General features: G+C 39.3%; 1 protein-coding gene across 1 annotated transcript in view; it reads left to right on the top strand.

Annotated features, from left to right (window-relative positions):
• The window catches only part of LOC140733433 (CUB and sushi domain-containing protein 1-like), a 2013313-nt gene that overhangs the window by 1358561 nt on the left and 637862 nt on the right, over positions 1-16890 (top strand). Inside the window, exon 8 of the mRNA XM_073056756.1 lies at positions 6999-7086. Within this exon, the coding sequence (XP_072912857.1) occupies positions 6999-7086 (88 nt within the window). The remainder of the gene's footprint in view (positions 1-6998; positions 7087-16890) is intronic.

Genomic DNA, 16890 nt, shown 5'->3' with positions numbered 1-16890 from the left:
TAGGAGACGATGATATTTACATATCTTATAGCTGTTGTTCATTATCATGGATAGTCATGGTGCACAAGCCTTATAATCTGTCAAGATGACACTGATAAGTGGCGACTCTTTACATGCAGCTCTAATGGGAATCATCAAATATTCCCGTTTAGGACTACTACAGCTAAAATCGATAATCGCAGCCATGTGTACTTCAGTAAGCAGATTGTTTCAAGACAATTAGTTTAATTATGTGTGTATATATGCATATATGTGTGTGCATGTGTTCATCAATCACCAATCAGCTATAAAAGGTAAAAATCTCCAGTTCCACATGACATTTTGATACAGATAATCTTCTGAGATTTTCCAAATTCTTTCACTTGATACTGGAGTGAGCAATAATATTTACTGCAGCTTCGGCTGTTATCTGATTCAAATAAACAGCAAAGTACTTTTTACAATTTTTTTTCTCTCCATTGCTAAAGGCACTGTCTGGGGCTCAACCATCATTAGCTCCTTCATCAATCTCTTTTCCCACATAATAAGGTTAAAAATGGAGGTGCCTGCTGGTGAATGCATCAAATTCAGTTCCATTTGTGCTGTTTTGTTATAGAAGCCATCCTTCCTAGAACACAACAATTAGAAAGACACAGGCTCAGGGTTGAGAAACACTTATTCCACATGACAATAAGACATATGAGCAGAAGTAGGCCATCCGGCCCATCGAATTTGCTCTGCCATTTTATCTTTGCTGATTTTTTTTTTTATCCCTTTCAGCCTCATTCTCCTGCCTTCTCCCCATAACCTTTGACTCTCTTACGAATCAAGAGTTTATCCAACTCTGCTTTAAGTATACCAAATGACTTGGTGTCCACAGCCATCTGAGGCAATATATTCAACAGATTCACCACCTTCTAGATAAAGAAATTCTGCCTCATCACTGTTCTAAAAGGATGTCCTTCTTTTCTGAATCTGTGCCCTCTGGTCCTAGACTCACCACTATAAGAAACATTCTCTCCACATCCATTCAATATAGGCCTTGCAATATGTAATAGGTTTCAATGAGATCCACAATCATTCTTCTAACTCCAACAAGTACAGGCCCAGAGGTATCAAGTGTTCCTCATATGTTAACCCTTTTATTCCTGGGATCTTTCTCGAGAACCTTCTCTGGACTGTCTCTATTTTACACAAGTACAGGGAACTGATCATTTTAAGAAGCTTAACTTCCTCTATTTGATGTTCAAGATAATATAAGATTTATTTTATTTGTCACGTGCATACTAAAACATCAAAATATACAGTGAAATGCATTGTTTGTATTAAATCAAGTCAACAACAATTGGTCTGGGTGCAGCCCGGAAGTGTGGCCATGAGTTTGAATTCCAGGTCTCCGTTCAGCCTCCAGTGCTGAAGAGAAAACAGCACAGATTTGTCTGACCTCTCCTTATAGCTCATATAGATTACCCTCTTCGAAATCCTCTAAAGCCTTCACATCAGAGCAGGAAGGCTCCTATGTCTTAGGGTCTTATGGTATTATCGGGAGACATTTTGTTGGTGCTCATCGAATCTGAAGCTTTTGAAATTTTACAAAGGATATTTTCAACCTTTAATAATCCAAATTTTGTGGTAAAATCATATGCTTTAATGATTCAATATGGACCTTATAAAGAAAATAATAATGCCTGTGAAATTGTGCACAGCAGAACTATATATTGTAATCAACTGAAGGAAAAGAAGTTCATTTTATTCTGCAGTAACAGTCCAGAATGAATTGGAGAGAGTTTGGGAATTATGCATAATAAAAGATATTGCCCGGCAACAGTATAATGTGAAAGGAGAATTGAAGAGAAGTATTGCTCTCTTAAAAAAATTGAGATAACTGGTGAAAGAAGATAAATTGCAGGGTGGGAAATCAGGTAACAAATAGTCAATATCCTTACCGGATACAAGCCATATAAATTCAAATCTGTATGTTGAAACAAGTTTGAGGTCATAAAATTAAAACCCCTTCCCTTTTCTTTAATTCTCCACTCTGGCCTCTTCTCTTCACCTGACTTTCACCTCCCCCTGGTGCCCTTCCTCCTTCCCTTTCTCCCATAGTCCACCTCCCCTATTATCAGATTCCTTCTTCTCCAACATTTCTCCTTTTCCACCGATCACCTCTCAGCTTCTTACTGCATACCCCCTCCCCACTCAACTGGTTTCACCTAACACCTTCTAGCTTGTACTTCTTCCCCTCCCCCACCTTCTTATTCTGGTAGCCTCCCTCTTCCTTTCCAGTCCTGATGAAGGGTCTCAGCCGAAATGTCGACTGTTTATTTCTTTCCTTAGATGCTGTTTGGCCTGTTGAGTTCCTCCAGCATTTTGTATGTGTTGAGGTCATTAAATTCCTCCAAAGCTGAACCATAGGAGGAATAAAAGTAAAGATGATGGAGCATTTACTTTAATTTGGAAACTCTCTTGAGTTGTTTCAGGTTGGTTCAACATTCAAACAGACAGTCAAGTCCAAAGTTCGCAGTATGTTTATTAACAAAGCACGTACTGTACATTTGACCAAATAATACCCTGATACATTTTCTTGCAGGCATTCACAGTAGGACAAAGAAATACAATAGAATCAATGAAAAACTAAGCACTAAGACTGACAAACAACCAATGTCCAATGTGCCAAAGAATCAAATAATAGTAATGAATAATTGCATACATAAATAGTACTGAATTGCGAAAAGAGCCGGAATTCTGTTTGTTTATTTGGGACACTATCCTGCTTAATCAGTACAGGAAAATGCTGACGAGCAGTTTCTAGCTAACATCAGTCAAGTGCACTTGCATGGCCGTTAGACACTACAGCGTGCTTAGAAAGAACAGTTTTTAAATAGCATCAGCTGATTGAATTGAATTGAATTTATTATTTACATCCTTCATATTTTATTACATCTCCGTCTAAATGTGCAATGTGCAATTTATAGTAATTTATAGTAAATAATATGTACAACAGGATTGTCAATATAATATAGAAATACAGTTGCGTCAGCATGAATTAAGCAGTCTGATGGCCTGGTGGAAGAATTTGTCCCAGAGCCTGTTGGTCCTGACTTTTATGCTGCGATACCCTTTCCCGGATGGTAGCAGCTGGAACAGTTTGTGGTTGGGTTGACTCAGGTCTCCAATGATCCTTTGGGCCCTTTTTACATAACTTTCTTTGTAATTGTCCTGAATAGTGGGAAGTTCACATCAACAGATGCACTGGGCTGTCCGCACCACTTTCTGCAGAGTCCTGCAATTGAGGGAAGTACAGTTCCCATACCAGGCAGGGATGCAGCCAGTCAGGATGCTTTCAATTTTGTCTCTATAGAAATTTCTTACAATTTGGGGGCCATACCAAACTTTTTTAACTGTCTAAGGTGGAAGAAGCACTATTGTGCCGCCTTCACCACACAGCTGGTGTGTACAAACCACGTGAAATCCTTGATGATTTGGTTTCCAAGGAACTTAAAGCTGTTCACCCTCTCAACCCCAGGTCCATTGATGTCAATAGAGGCTAGCCTGTCTCCATTCCTCCTGTAGTCCACAACCAGTTCCTTTGTTTTTGTGACATTGAGGGAGATGTTGTTTTCTTGATACCACTGCTTTAGGGTGATGACTTCTTCCCTGTAGGCTGCCTCATTACTATTTGAGATTGGGCCAATCAGTGTAGTCTCGCCAGCAAATTTAATTAGCAGATTGGAACTATGGGTGGCAACACAGTCATGGGTATACAGAGAGTAAAGGAGGGGGCTTAGTGCACAGCCCTGAATGGCAGCTGTGTTGAGGGTCAGAGGGGCAGAGGCGAGGGAGCCCACTTATCACCTGCCAATGATCTGATAGGAAGTGCTTGTGTTCAAAAATTAACTTCTGTCACTAATAGTTGATGAGAAATATGCAGCAAGACCAATTAAAATTGTTTTGCTCTGTGGTTTCCAACATTCAGGCTTGGAAATGCCAGAAATGGCTGGGAGTGAAAATAAAACAATTTCACTACTTCCATAAGTTAGGAACTACAAAGTAATTGAACATATCAATAGTCATCTTGAACATTACAATGAAAATGAAGATTTGGAGGATGCAATCGTCTAAAAGATTGAATGAAAGCTGTTCATTATCTGCACTAGATGTCTAGGCTGATTTTGTTCATTTATATTCAATCAAAAGAACACAGCAACAGACACTGGATGGTTTCCTCTATCGATAGCACGATAAATAGCTTTATTGTACAGTATTGGGAGTGTTCTAATTTGTTCTGTATTTCATTTAAATATTTAATTTAAATTACTCAAATCTAATTACTCAAATGGTAATTTGTCCTTTTATTTACATTTTTAATAATTTTAATGAACATTCCGCTAAATGGGGTAACCACTCAATTGAGCCAAAATATACTGGTCCTGATATGCCACAATTAACCAGAATCCACTGTATAGATAAAGAGATAAGTAGTACAGAATGAGTGTGAGATGCCTTGTACAACAGCACCATTTAAGATTCACTTGGAGAAATACATGGAGGAATCGGCTTTCTAAGGGTAAGAGGTGAACACAGGAAATTGGGACCTGCTGCATGGGCATCATGGTCAGAGTGGACTAGTCAGGCGAAGAGCATGTATCCTTGCTGCATTCCTCTATAACTCTATGACTCCAATTACTAAAGAAAATACAATCACTGGTATTGAATGCAACTACAACAAAGGTGCTTGAAATGAGGCAGCATGGTAGCATAACGGTTCATGTAATGCAGTTACAGCATCAGCAACCCAGCTTTAATTTCTGCTGCTGTTTGTAAGAATTTGTACAGTCCCCTCATGACTGCATGAATTTCCTTTCACATTCCAAAGAAGTATGTGTTAGGTTTAGAGTTGTGGGCATGCTATGTTGGTGCCAGTATCATGACACCTGCAGATTACCTCCTGTGCATCTCCGAAATATTCTCTATGGATGGCAAGTGGGTGGCATGATAGTGTAGCAGTTAACGTAATGCACCAGCAATCTGGGTTCATTTCTCGCCACTGTCTGTAAGGAATTTATACATCTCTCTGTGCCTGCATGGATTTCCTCCAAGTGCTCTGGTTTCCTCCCACATTCCAAAGGTGTCCAGGTTAATATGTTAATTGGGCACATGGATGTAGTTAGGCAATGCGGACTTGTTGAGCTGGAAGGGCCTGACACTGTGCTGTGTGTCGAAAGAAATAAAATTGAATTTAGCTCAACAAACGTCTAAAATCAGATATGAAAATGGCTTATGAAGCATGCATGATATATTCATGTTTCATTATATAAGATGATTTGGATGCATAATAATGCATTTCTTTGAACACCAACTGAAACTGCAATGCAAATTGTACAAAATCTCACAAAGACTTGAGAAATGGAGGAAGAGTATCTGCAGAAGTCTTTTAAATGCAGAAATCATAATTTAGCTAAGGATTTTCAAAATTTACAACCATGGGTGCAAAGCATTAGCATGTAAACCATCTCTGGAAATGACTGCAGGTCAGTACTAAGCTACCTGCTGTCACACTCAATGCAGTAATTACTTCCATATGTGTTAACATGCTGTTAACAGCTTGCCAGAAAGCAATGTAACATAAGAGAAGGAAATAAGTTTAATGGATCATAACGCAAAATTTTCATAAAGAGCAGACCCAATTGACTATGAACTGTGGTAAGTCACACTCAGCATTTTGATTTCAAATTTAATTACTTTCGTACGAAGTCTGAATCTGAAAAATAAGGTGCATGCTTGGTTCAGATAATTTTTTAAAATATTCTTTAATCATTGCCTCAAGTTTTCACGCAACTGTATGCACCAAGCTACACGAAGAAGTGTTTGAGGCAGGTACAATAGTATCACTTGAGAGATACTTGGCAATAACCGCAGCACACAACAATGCATTGTTCCAGAATTGTACATTGTACAAGAGTCTGCATCAAGTTTATTTTTACTAACTTACGTCGTGAAATTTGTTGTGTTGCAGCAGCAGTACAGCGGTGCATATAAAATATACTGCAAAGTATAAAACATACAAATATATAAAAGTATGCTTTTAACTTCAGTCAGGTTATTACTTGCAATTTACATTAAGAACTGAAGACTGGTTCCTGTTTATAAAAAGAAGCTGAAGAAGGAATATAGGTTAGAAGTTTAATTTTGTCACAAGCAACTCTGAGCCTTTGAAAAGGACATGATGCTGTGCTAGAAAGCTGAGGTTAGCAATAAGCCTCTTGCCCCTGGAAACTGAATATCCATCACAGAATCAGTTAAAAGTTGAGCTGAGTTACAGAAGATTTCTGTAATATGCTAATCACTTCATGAAATCTGAAAAAATATAACGACTGGTTTTGTGGGTGTGTTCGAACTGGCAATAATTACATTTGTGATTGTAAACACTGTTGGCAACCAATGTTTTTTTTAAAATACTACTTTTTATAAGATTTTTACTTTTTAACAAACTCATGTATATTTCATAGTATGTGATGGTTCATCCCCACTCACTGGCAGAAAGTGGTATAGCAGTTAAACTAATGCCTGGCCATGTTTCTCTTTTTTCATTAGTTAAGTTTTAGCACATTACCCACATGATGTAATTGCTTTAATAATGTAGCTGGTTAACTAGTTCATTCTTATCTCAGGAATTTTCTTTTCCTTATCTATAAAGGTCATAGAGTTTTCAGAGGCGCCATCTTTATTCTTTTGCCTTCGCTGTTTATTTACCTCTTGGTATCATTTCTCAGTTCTTTTTTTAGTTTGCTTAGTATTTGTATATTTGTTTGTACTCTAAAATAAGCTATCATCAGAACTAACATTGCTTGTCATTCCTGACTCCCAGAAGAACCCTAAGGACCTGAAAATTTACATTGTTTAATTTTGTTGTATTTACTTCCATAAGTACATTATCTAATATAACTACTGATATCTCAAGTATATATGTTGTAAATGTGATCCACTGATAGAACTTCCTGTCCCTTTTCACACTGCAGTGAGTCAAGGAGGGGTGGCCCCTGTGTCTGGCATGTGTCCTGATCCTGGAATTCCAGACAATGGCAGGAGAACCGGCTCTGACTTCAGGTAAGCAAACTTTGTCTTTGCACAATGAACATTCATGATTCACCTCTAGGTACAGTACAATGTAGGAGCCAATCAGATACTCCACAAACACAGGAGACTCTGAAAATCCAGAGCAGCACACACAAAATGCTGAAGGAACTCAGCAGGTCAGGCAGCATCTATGGAAAGGAATAAACAGTCAACAATTAAGGCTGAGACCATTTATTAACAATGGAAAAGAAGGTAAGAGAAACTAGAAAAAGAAGATGGGAGAGTGGAAGGATTACAAGCTGGTGTGGGTGAGGGTAGAGGGGATGAAGTGAGAATCTAGGAGGTGATAGGTTGAGAAGAAGGAACTTAATAGGAGAAGATGGTGGATGATGGGAGAAAGGGAAGGAGGAGGGACGCAGAGAAAGGTGACAGATAGGTGAGGAGAAAGGAAGGGGTAGGAAAGGAGCCAGAATGGGGAATGAAAGAGAGATGGGGGAGGAGTAGAAATGAATGGAAATTGGAGAAATTGATGTTCATGCAATCTGTTTGGAGGCTACCCCAGAAAAAGATGAGATGCATCTCTTTCAACCTCATTACGCCATGAAAGGAAGCTATGGACTAACATGTTGGAATGTGAATGTGAATAAATAGTGAAATTAAAATGGGTGGTCACTGTGAAATCCCACCTGATGCGTTGAATGAAGCCCCTCACACTACAATGAGTCTCTCTGATGTAGGAGGAGACCACACTGAGAGAATGTTTATTCTCCTCCATAGATGCTTCCTGACCTGCTGTGTTCCTCCAGCAGTTATTGTGTTGTACTGTCATAATCTGCATAGTGATTATTAAATTGTTTATTGCTGACTGATATCTCAAAAAACATCATTAGACCATAAGATATAGGAGCAGAATTAAGCCTTTTGGCCCATCAAGTCTGCTCCACTATTCCATCATGGCTAAATTTATTAACCCTCTCAACCCCATTCCCCATAACATTTGATGTCTTGATGAATCAAAACCCTATCTACCTCTGCTTTAAATATACTCAACAATTTTCCCTCCACAGCTATCTGTGACAACGAATTTCACAGGTTCAGTACCTTTTGGGTGAAGAAATTTCTCCTCATCTGTGTTCTAAAGTGACATCCTTCTATTCTGAGGCTGTACCCTCTGGTCCAAGACTCTCCCACTGTTGGAAATATCCTATTGATGTCCACTCAATCTACTCCTTTCAATATTTCGTAGGCTTTAATCAGATCTCCCCTCAATCTTACAAACTGTTTGTTGGTGACTGTTGTCTCACATTACCTTTTGCCTTATTCTACCAAGTTATCCGATGGTTTTATCACAAATGTCCTGACCCCTTTGTATAGAAACTCCCAACAGCTCTTCAGAGAGATGTGTGGTGATTTCATTTTGTCTTCCAAGTTTTGCACACCATCTTCTGCTGATTTCTCTCAATCGCCTAGTCATGATGGTAAAGTTATCATTTTGGTTTTTTTTTATCTTTTTGTCTTTTTTTTGTTCTGCATTGGATCCGGAGTAACAATTACCTTGTTCTCCTTTACACCTGTGTACTGGATATTACATTAAACAATCTTGAATTTCTGGGGTCGAACTTCAGGAAGATTGTTTCCGATGTTGGGGAAGTCCAGAACGAGGGGTCACGGTTTAAGGATAAAGGGGAAGCCTTTTAGGACCGAGATGAGGAAAAACTTCTTCACACAGAGAGTGGTGAATCTGTGGAATTCCCTGCCACAGGAAACAGTTGAGGCTGGTTCATTGGCTATATTTAAGAGGAAGTTAGATATGGCCCTTGTGGCTAAAGGGATCAGGGGTATGGAGAGAAAGCAGGTACAGGGTTCTGAGTTGGATGATCAGCCATGATCATACTGAATGGCAGTGCAGGCTCGAAGGGCCAAATGGCCTACTCCTGCACCTGCACCTATTTTCTATGTTTCTATGTTTCAATGTTTCAGAAGCCTGTGTTCCAAAATCAGGAGTTCAAATTGCAAACAGACAGTTGGAAAATTTAATTACTGTTAATTAAAATCTGGAATGCAAAAAACATTGTCCCTAATAGTTACCCTGATACACTAGACTGTAATACAATCCAATGATTTAGTAGCACTCTTCTAAGAATGAAATCTGCTGCTGTCTTCAAGAGAGGGATGATTCCAAATCCAGACTGACATTTCATCTGCATTCTGAAATGACCGTGCAATCCATTTATTCCATGGGCAATTAATTGGTGTCCAAAAATCTCTTTGACCCTTTACCATCAGGCGGGAGGTTCCGCAGTATTCGGACAAGAATGTTAGAATGGGGAACAATCTCTTTCCCCAGCCATGAGACTACTGAACTCCATGCCACCATCAGGTCTCACCACATGTGAAATGCTAGTAGTGTTATACTGTTTATAACCTTGTGACATAAATGCAACTTATTATTTGTTAATTTATTTATGGTAATATTAGCTTGCATTTTGTGTGAGTTATACGTACTGTGTTGTGCACTTTGGTCTGGAGAGACATTGTTTTGTTTAGTGGGATGCATGTGTATCGCTGAAGTGACAGTAAACTTAAACTTGAACTTGAAGCTGAAGTTGATAAGGGATGCCGGCCAGAAATATTCACAAACTGTGAATGAAAATGGAGGCTTTGTAAGGTATTGGTTTGACCACACTTGGAGTACTGTGAGCAGTTTTGGGCCCCTTTTTAAGAAACGATGTGCTGGCATTGGAGGGGGTCCAGAGAAGATTCACAAAAATGATCCTGGGAATGAAAGGGTTAATGTATGAGGAGTGTTTGATGGCCCTAGGACTGTACTCACTGGAGTTTGGAAGAAAAAGGGGGTGATCTCATTGAAACTTATTGAATTTTGTAAGGTCGGGATAGAGTGAGTGTTCTGAAGATGATTCCTACAGTGAGTAAGTCTAGGACCAGAGGGCAGATTCTCAGAATCCCTTTAGGACAGAGTTGAGGCAGAATTTCTTTAGCCAAAGGGTGGTGAATCATGGAATTCATTACCACAGATGGCTGTGGAGGTCAACTCACTGGGGTATATTTAAAGAAGAGGTTGCTAGGTTCTTGATTAGTAAGGGAGTCAAAGGGTATGGGGAGAAGACAGGAGAATGGAGGCAAGGGTGTTAATAAATCAGTCATGATGGAATGGTGGAGTGACTAGATGGGCTAAGTGGCCTAATTCTATTTGTATGCCTTATTGTCTTCCGATTTCCTTCCGAGTTGTATTTAATAAGAAAAAAATATTTTCTTTGTGTTTGACAGAACATAATAAGTTTACACATACCAAAGTAAGGTGAAAGAATTGTTTTGCCAGATAACTCCAAGCATAAAGGCATGAAGAGAGAAGTAATAATAGAATACAGTATATAATATTAAGTTGCAGAGAGTGAGCAATGTGGGTAAACTATTAAGTAAACTAAAAGATTAGAAGATCATGTGTGTAGTTTTTCATTGATTCTATTCTATATATTTGTTCTATTGTGAATGCCCACTATTATAATCTGCAAGGGCAGAATGGTAGCTTAGATGTTAGTGTAACACTTTAAGCACCAGTGACCCTGGTTCTGCTTCAAACACTGTCTGTAAGGAGTTTGTACATTCTCGCCATTAACGCATGGGCTTCCTCTGACATTCCAAAATTATACAGAATAGTAGGTTAGTTGCTTACATGGGTGTAGTTGGGCAGTGAGACAGAAGTTTTGTTACCATGCTCTATCTACAAATGAATAAAATAATAAATAAATAAAATGAATCAGGGTTATATATGGTAACATATAAATACTTCAGTAATAAATTTACTTTGAACTTTGAAGAATTTATCTTGATCATACAAGAGGACTTTCAAAAGTCTAATAACAGCGTGATAGTAGCTGCCCTTGAAACTGGTAGTATGTTTTCAGGCTTTTGTATCTTCTGAGCAACAACCTGGCACTCAACATCAGTAAGATGAAAGAGCTGATTGTGAACTTCAGGAAGGGTAAGACGAAGGAACACATACCAATCCTCATAGAGGGATCAGAAGTGCAGCGAGTGAACAGCTTTAAATTCCTGGGTATCAAGATCTCTGAGGATCTAATCTGGTCCCAACATATCGATGTAGGTATAAAGAAGGCAAGACAGCGGCTATACTTCATTAGGAGTTTGAAGAGATTTGGCATATCAATAAATACACTCAAAAACTTCTGTAGTTGTACTATGGAGAGCATTCTGACAGGCTGCATCACTGTCTGGTATGGAGGGGCTACTGCACAAGACCGAAAGAAGCTGCAGAGGGTTGTAAATCTAGTCAGCTCCATCTTGGACACTAGCCTACCAAGTACCTAGAACATCTTTAGGGAGCGTTGTCTCAAAAAGGCAGCGTCCATTATTAAGGACCTCCAGCACCCCAGGGCATGCCCTTTTCTCACTGTTATCATCAGGCAGGAGGTACAAAAGCCTGAAGGTAAACAGTCAGCAATTTCGGAATAGCTTCTTCCCTTCTGCCATCCGATTCCTAGATGGGCATTGAATCTTTGGATACCAACTCACTGTTTTTTAAATATACAGTATTTCTGTTTTTGCACATCTTTTAAAATCTATTCAATATATGTAATTGATTTACTTGTTTGTTTATTATTTTTATTTTATTTATTATTTCTACTCTGCTAGATTATGTATTGCATTGAACTGCTGCTGCTGTTAACAAATTTCACGCCACCTGCCAGTGACAATAAACCTGATTGTGTTTCTGATTCTGATTCCATCAGTGTGTGGGTTTCCTCTGAGTTTTCTGGTTTCTTCCCATATTTCAAAGACATACAGATTAGGTTTCACAATTTGTGGGCATAGTATGTTCGAGCCTGAAGCATGGTGACACCTGTAAAAAATGAACTTCCTTGCTAAGTTCTACCAACATTTGTGTTTTTCTCTGGATTTCCCACATTTGGTGAATCTCTTGAGTTTATGACGTGCTTTTGTCTTGTTTATTTTAATTTAAATACTTATGATGACACTAAAAGTATCCACCCCTTGAAGTCAGAGCATGGAATGTTTTACTGTGACTTCTGATGAGAGACAGAACTTCAGTTTAATACCTCAGATGTGAGATAACACTGGGCTCCCAAACTCATTAATGTGTTTAAGGCCCTGGTCTGGGAATTGAATCCATAGTCTTCTAATTCAGAAAGCATGTGTGGCCTAGAGAGTACTAGTAGCTATGTGATCACTCGAGTTGAGTATGATGTTCTCGTAAGGGGTTGTCTATTGGTGAGTCTACAAGTGGCAGAGGAGGCCTAAATGGGAGCCATCTGTTCTGGAACAGTGTGGGCACGAGTGAATGGTAGTACCTAGTGAAAGCCAAGCATTAGGAAGCCTTTAGAATTTCCACAAAAGATAACTGGGCAAATTAAGTAATGATTAGAAAAAGTGAGGAGGTTGAAGTGTCCCAGAACAGGCTTATCTCTCTATTAATTGCAGGACGAATCTCAAGCCATTAGCAGATTCATAGTAATATGACATAACCAGAGTCAGGAGAAGAATAATAGTCATAGAGACATGCAAAACTGAAGCAGGCCTTTGAGTTCACCCCTGCTATTTGCATTGAAGACTTAATCTGAGTTAGTTCCATCACAGGTACAGTTGTCTCCACTTTTATTAGGACTGGACACAAAGGGAGACGAAGCCCAAATTAGATGGTGGGAGTAGGGCGAGGACCACAGGTTGATATGTGAATCCAGCTGAGGAGGAATCTGGCGGGTGGTAAGCCAGTCCTGATGAAGGGTCTCAGCCCAGAGCAGTCTATTCTATTCTGCTGTAGCTGCTGCTTGACCTGCTGTGTTTTGTGGGGGTGTTGCTCTGGATTTCTAGCACCTGCAGAATCTCTTGTATGCAGGTGATGGTGGAGCCAAGTGAGGGGGAGGGTGGGTGTGGTAAAATGAAGTGAGGAGTTGGGAGAGGTAGGTGGAAGAGGTAAGGGGTTGAAGAAGATGAAAGTACTGTATTTGTTTCGGATTGGGCTAGATGGCACTCATAGAACATCTGCAGGCCTCCAGATGTGAACTCCAGATGTGAACTTTTTTGCTCTTTGGGATAGTTAGCATCTTTGAAGTGGAGCTGAGTCAATATTTGTTTGAAATTGGGATTTGTGAGTCAGAGAAATGTTTAATAGATCTGCGTGCGTTTGTGCTTCTGCAAAGAGCTGGAGAGTGAAATTTAGTGTGCACAAAAGAAAGCCATCAATAGATGATAAGGTGAGAGAGTCTATTATGAATGGAGCAGTGTCACTGGAATCCTACACACCACAGAGTTTGTTTTCTAATCAAATAGGAGAAGTGCAATGTTCAAGTAGATTCTGGCTGTGTTTTGCTAAGACCTGCAGAACATGATCAGCATTTTTCTTTCTGCCTCATTCGTTCTTGGCTATTGATTTGAATTGTCTGGTATTTTCAGACACCATGTGATTACATCAGTGACAAATGTCTTATGATTAAGTTATGATACGAGTCCATAAGTAGTTTTGAGAACAAGAACAATGTCTATTTATCTGTTTTAAAACCCTTTACTGTTTTTTGTTCTCTATTGAATTAGAAATGATTGAACAAGAAATGATATTTTATCTTGAAAAGATTCAGTGAGCAGCCTGGAGTTACATCAGATAATAACAGATAATTGATACAGCAATTAGTCAATGCAAATATAGTTAACTTTTATTAAAACTGAAGAAATAAGGCAGACCCAATAAATCCATTGCTTTTACTAAATAGATTGACATTTAGAAATGATGTAAGCGTATTTTATGTTAGTAACTATGCAGTCTGTTGGTGCATTATCAATCCTTATTAATCTCAAGGGAATGAAATTAACACAACTTTTCTTATTGATATTGACTGTCTGTTTTCTAATATTTCTGTATGTACTAATTAGGATATCACAGGAAGCCCAAGGCCACATCAATAGTATTCTGTACAATTTTGGTTACTGGTTTATAGAAAAGACATCATTAAGGTGGAAAGAATGCAAAGAAAATCTATGAGAATGTTGCCATAACTCAGGCCTATGTTCCAGGGAGTGGTGAGGCAGGCTAGCAGCATCCATCATCAAGGACCCAAACTATCCAGATCATGCTGTCTTCTCTTTGTTACCATTAAGAAGGAGGTACAAAAACCTTAGGTTCCACACTACCAGGTTCAGGAAGTTATTACCCTTCAACCATCAAACTCCTGAACCAGAGTAGATAACTTCACTGAGCTTAACTGAACTGATTCCACAACCTAATCGACTCATTTTCAAGGACATTACAACTCATGTTCACTGTATTATTTATTTACTTATTTTTTACATTTGCACAGCTTGTCTTCTTCTTATGTCTCTTGTTTATCAGTCTTTGTGTGTAGTTTTTCTTTGTTCTACAAGAAAATCTTCAGGGTAGTATACAGTAACACATACAGTATTTTTGATAATAAAATAACTTTGAACATTGAGAATGCAGATTACAATATAACAGCTACATAGAAAGTGCAGTGCAGGCAAACAAGATAAGGTGTAACTCATAACAAGGTAGACTGAGAGGTCAGAAGTACATCTTATTGTACTAGGGAAACATTCAATAGCTTTATAGTAATGGATTAGAATCTGCCCTTGAGCTGGGTTATACATGCTTTTAGACTTGTGTATCTTCTGCCTTATGACTGATGTTCGTGATAATGTTTTGATTACACTTCACTGATCTTTCCAAATGTAATTGGTAATTGGATTATTATTGTCACAAGCAGTGAAAGTACAGTTAAAAACTTTGTATTGTACACCATGCATTCAGTTCATTCCAGAACATATTGAGTAGATCTAAGGATAGGAAATGGGCCAAATGCAGGCAGTGGGTCTTGCTTATATGGGATATTTAGGTCAGCATGGGCCAAAAGGCCTGTTTCCATGCCATATGGACTCCATAAATACATTGAGGGAGTAGTAAAAGAAACACAATAATAGAATAAGCATGAGGAAATCTGCAGATGCTGGAAATTCAAACAACAACACACACAAAATGCTGGTAGAACACAGCAGGCTAGGCAGCATCTATAGGGAGAAGCAATGTCGATGTTTCAGGCCGAGACCCTTCGTCAGGACTAACCGAAAGGAAAGATAGTAAGAGATCTGAAAGTAGTGGGGGGAGTGGGAAATGCAAAATGATAGGAGTAGACCGGAGGGGGTGGGATGAAACTAAGAGCTGGAAAGGTGATTGGCGAAAGTGATACAGAGCTGGAGAAGGGAAAGGATCATGGGACGGGAGGCCTCAGGAGAAAGAAAGGAGGGGGGCGGAAGCACCAGAGGGAGATGGAGAACAGGCAAACAACTAAATATGTCAGGGATTTAGTTGTTATGCCCCTCCTCCCCTTCTTACCCCATCCCTGACATATTTAGTTGTTATGCCCCTCCTCCCCTTCTTACCCCATCCCTGACCCCTGACATATTTAGTTGTTTGCCTGTTCTCCATCTCCCTCTGGTGCTTTCCCCTCCCCCCTTTCTTTCTCCTGAGGCCTCACGTCCCATGATCCTTTCCATTCTCCAGCTCTGTATCACTTTCGCCAATCACCTTTCCAGCTCTTAGCTTCGTCCCACCTCCTCCGGTCTACTCCTATCATTTCGCATTTCCCCCTCCCCCCTCTACTTTCAAATCTCTTACTATCTTTCTTTTCGGTTAGTCCTGGTGAAGGTTCTCGGCCCGAAACGTTGACATTGCTTCTCCCTATAGATGCTGCCTAGCCTGCTGTGTTCTACCAGCATTTTGTGTGTGTTGTTGTGACAATAATAGAATAGAAGCTACAGTTGAGGTTAGTCCTAACTTCAGGTGCTGCCTGTGTGGAGGATCACTAATGTTGTTCCACTGTTTAAAAAGGTTCTAAGATAAACTGAGAAATTATAGGCCCAAGAGCCTGACATCAGTAGTGGGAAAGTTATTGGGAGGTATTCTAAGGGAATGGATATATAAGTATTTGGATAGATATGGACTGACTAAGGAGAGTCAGCATGGCTTCATGCTTGTTAGGTTGTGTCTAACCAATCTCATACAGCTTTTAGAGGAAGTAACCAGAAAAGTTGATGAAGGTATGGCAGTGAACGTTGTCTACACGGACTTTAGCAAAGCATTTGACAAGGCATGGGAGATTGATCAAGAAGGTTCAGTCACATTCGGCATTCAAGTTGAGGTAATAAATTGGATTAGACATTGGCTTTGTGGGAGAAGTCAAAGAGTTGTAGTAGATGGTTGGTTCTCTGACTGGAGGCTTGTGACTGGTGGAGTGCTGCAGGGATTGGTGCTGAATCCCTTGTTGTTTGTCATCTATATCAATAACCTGGTTGATAATGTAGTTAACTGGATCAACAAATTTGCAGATTACACCAAGATTGGGTGTGTAGTGGATAGCAAGGAAAACTATTAAAGCTTGCAGCAGGGTCTGGACCTACTAAAAAAACGGGCTGAAAATGGCAGATGGAATTTAATACAGACAAATGCAACATGTAGGTCTTACACAGTGAATGTAGGGCACTGAAGACTGCTGTAGAATAAAGGGGTCAGAGAATATAGGTCCATAATTCATTGGAAGTGGTGTCATAAACAGATAGAGTCATAAAGAAAGCTTTTGGTACATTTGCCTTCAGAAATCAAACTACTGAGTACAAGAGATGGGATGTTACATTGAAGTTTCATAAGATGTTGGTGAGGCTTAAACTGGAGTCTTGTGTAACATTTTGGTCACCCAACTACAGGAAAGATGTAAATAAGGCTGAAGGAGTACCACGAACATTAACAAGGATGTTTCTGGGAATGGAGGA

Source organism: Hemitrygon akajei, chromosome 9 (assembly GCF_048418815.1).
Source record: "Hemitrygon akajei chromosome 9, sHemAka1.3, whole genome shotgun sequence".
Taxonomy (NCBI): domain Eukaryota; kingdom Metazoa; phylum Chordata; class Chondrichthyes; order Myliobatiformes; family Dasyatidae; genus Hemitrygon; species Hemitrygon akajei.
Note: the sequence above shows the minus strand (reverse complement) of the source record. Positions and strands in the feature narration are given on the sequence as shown.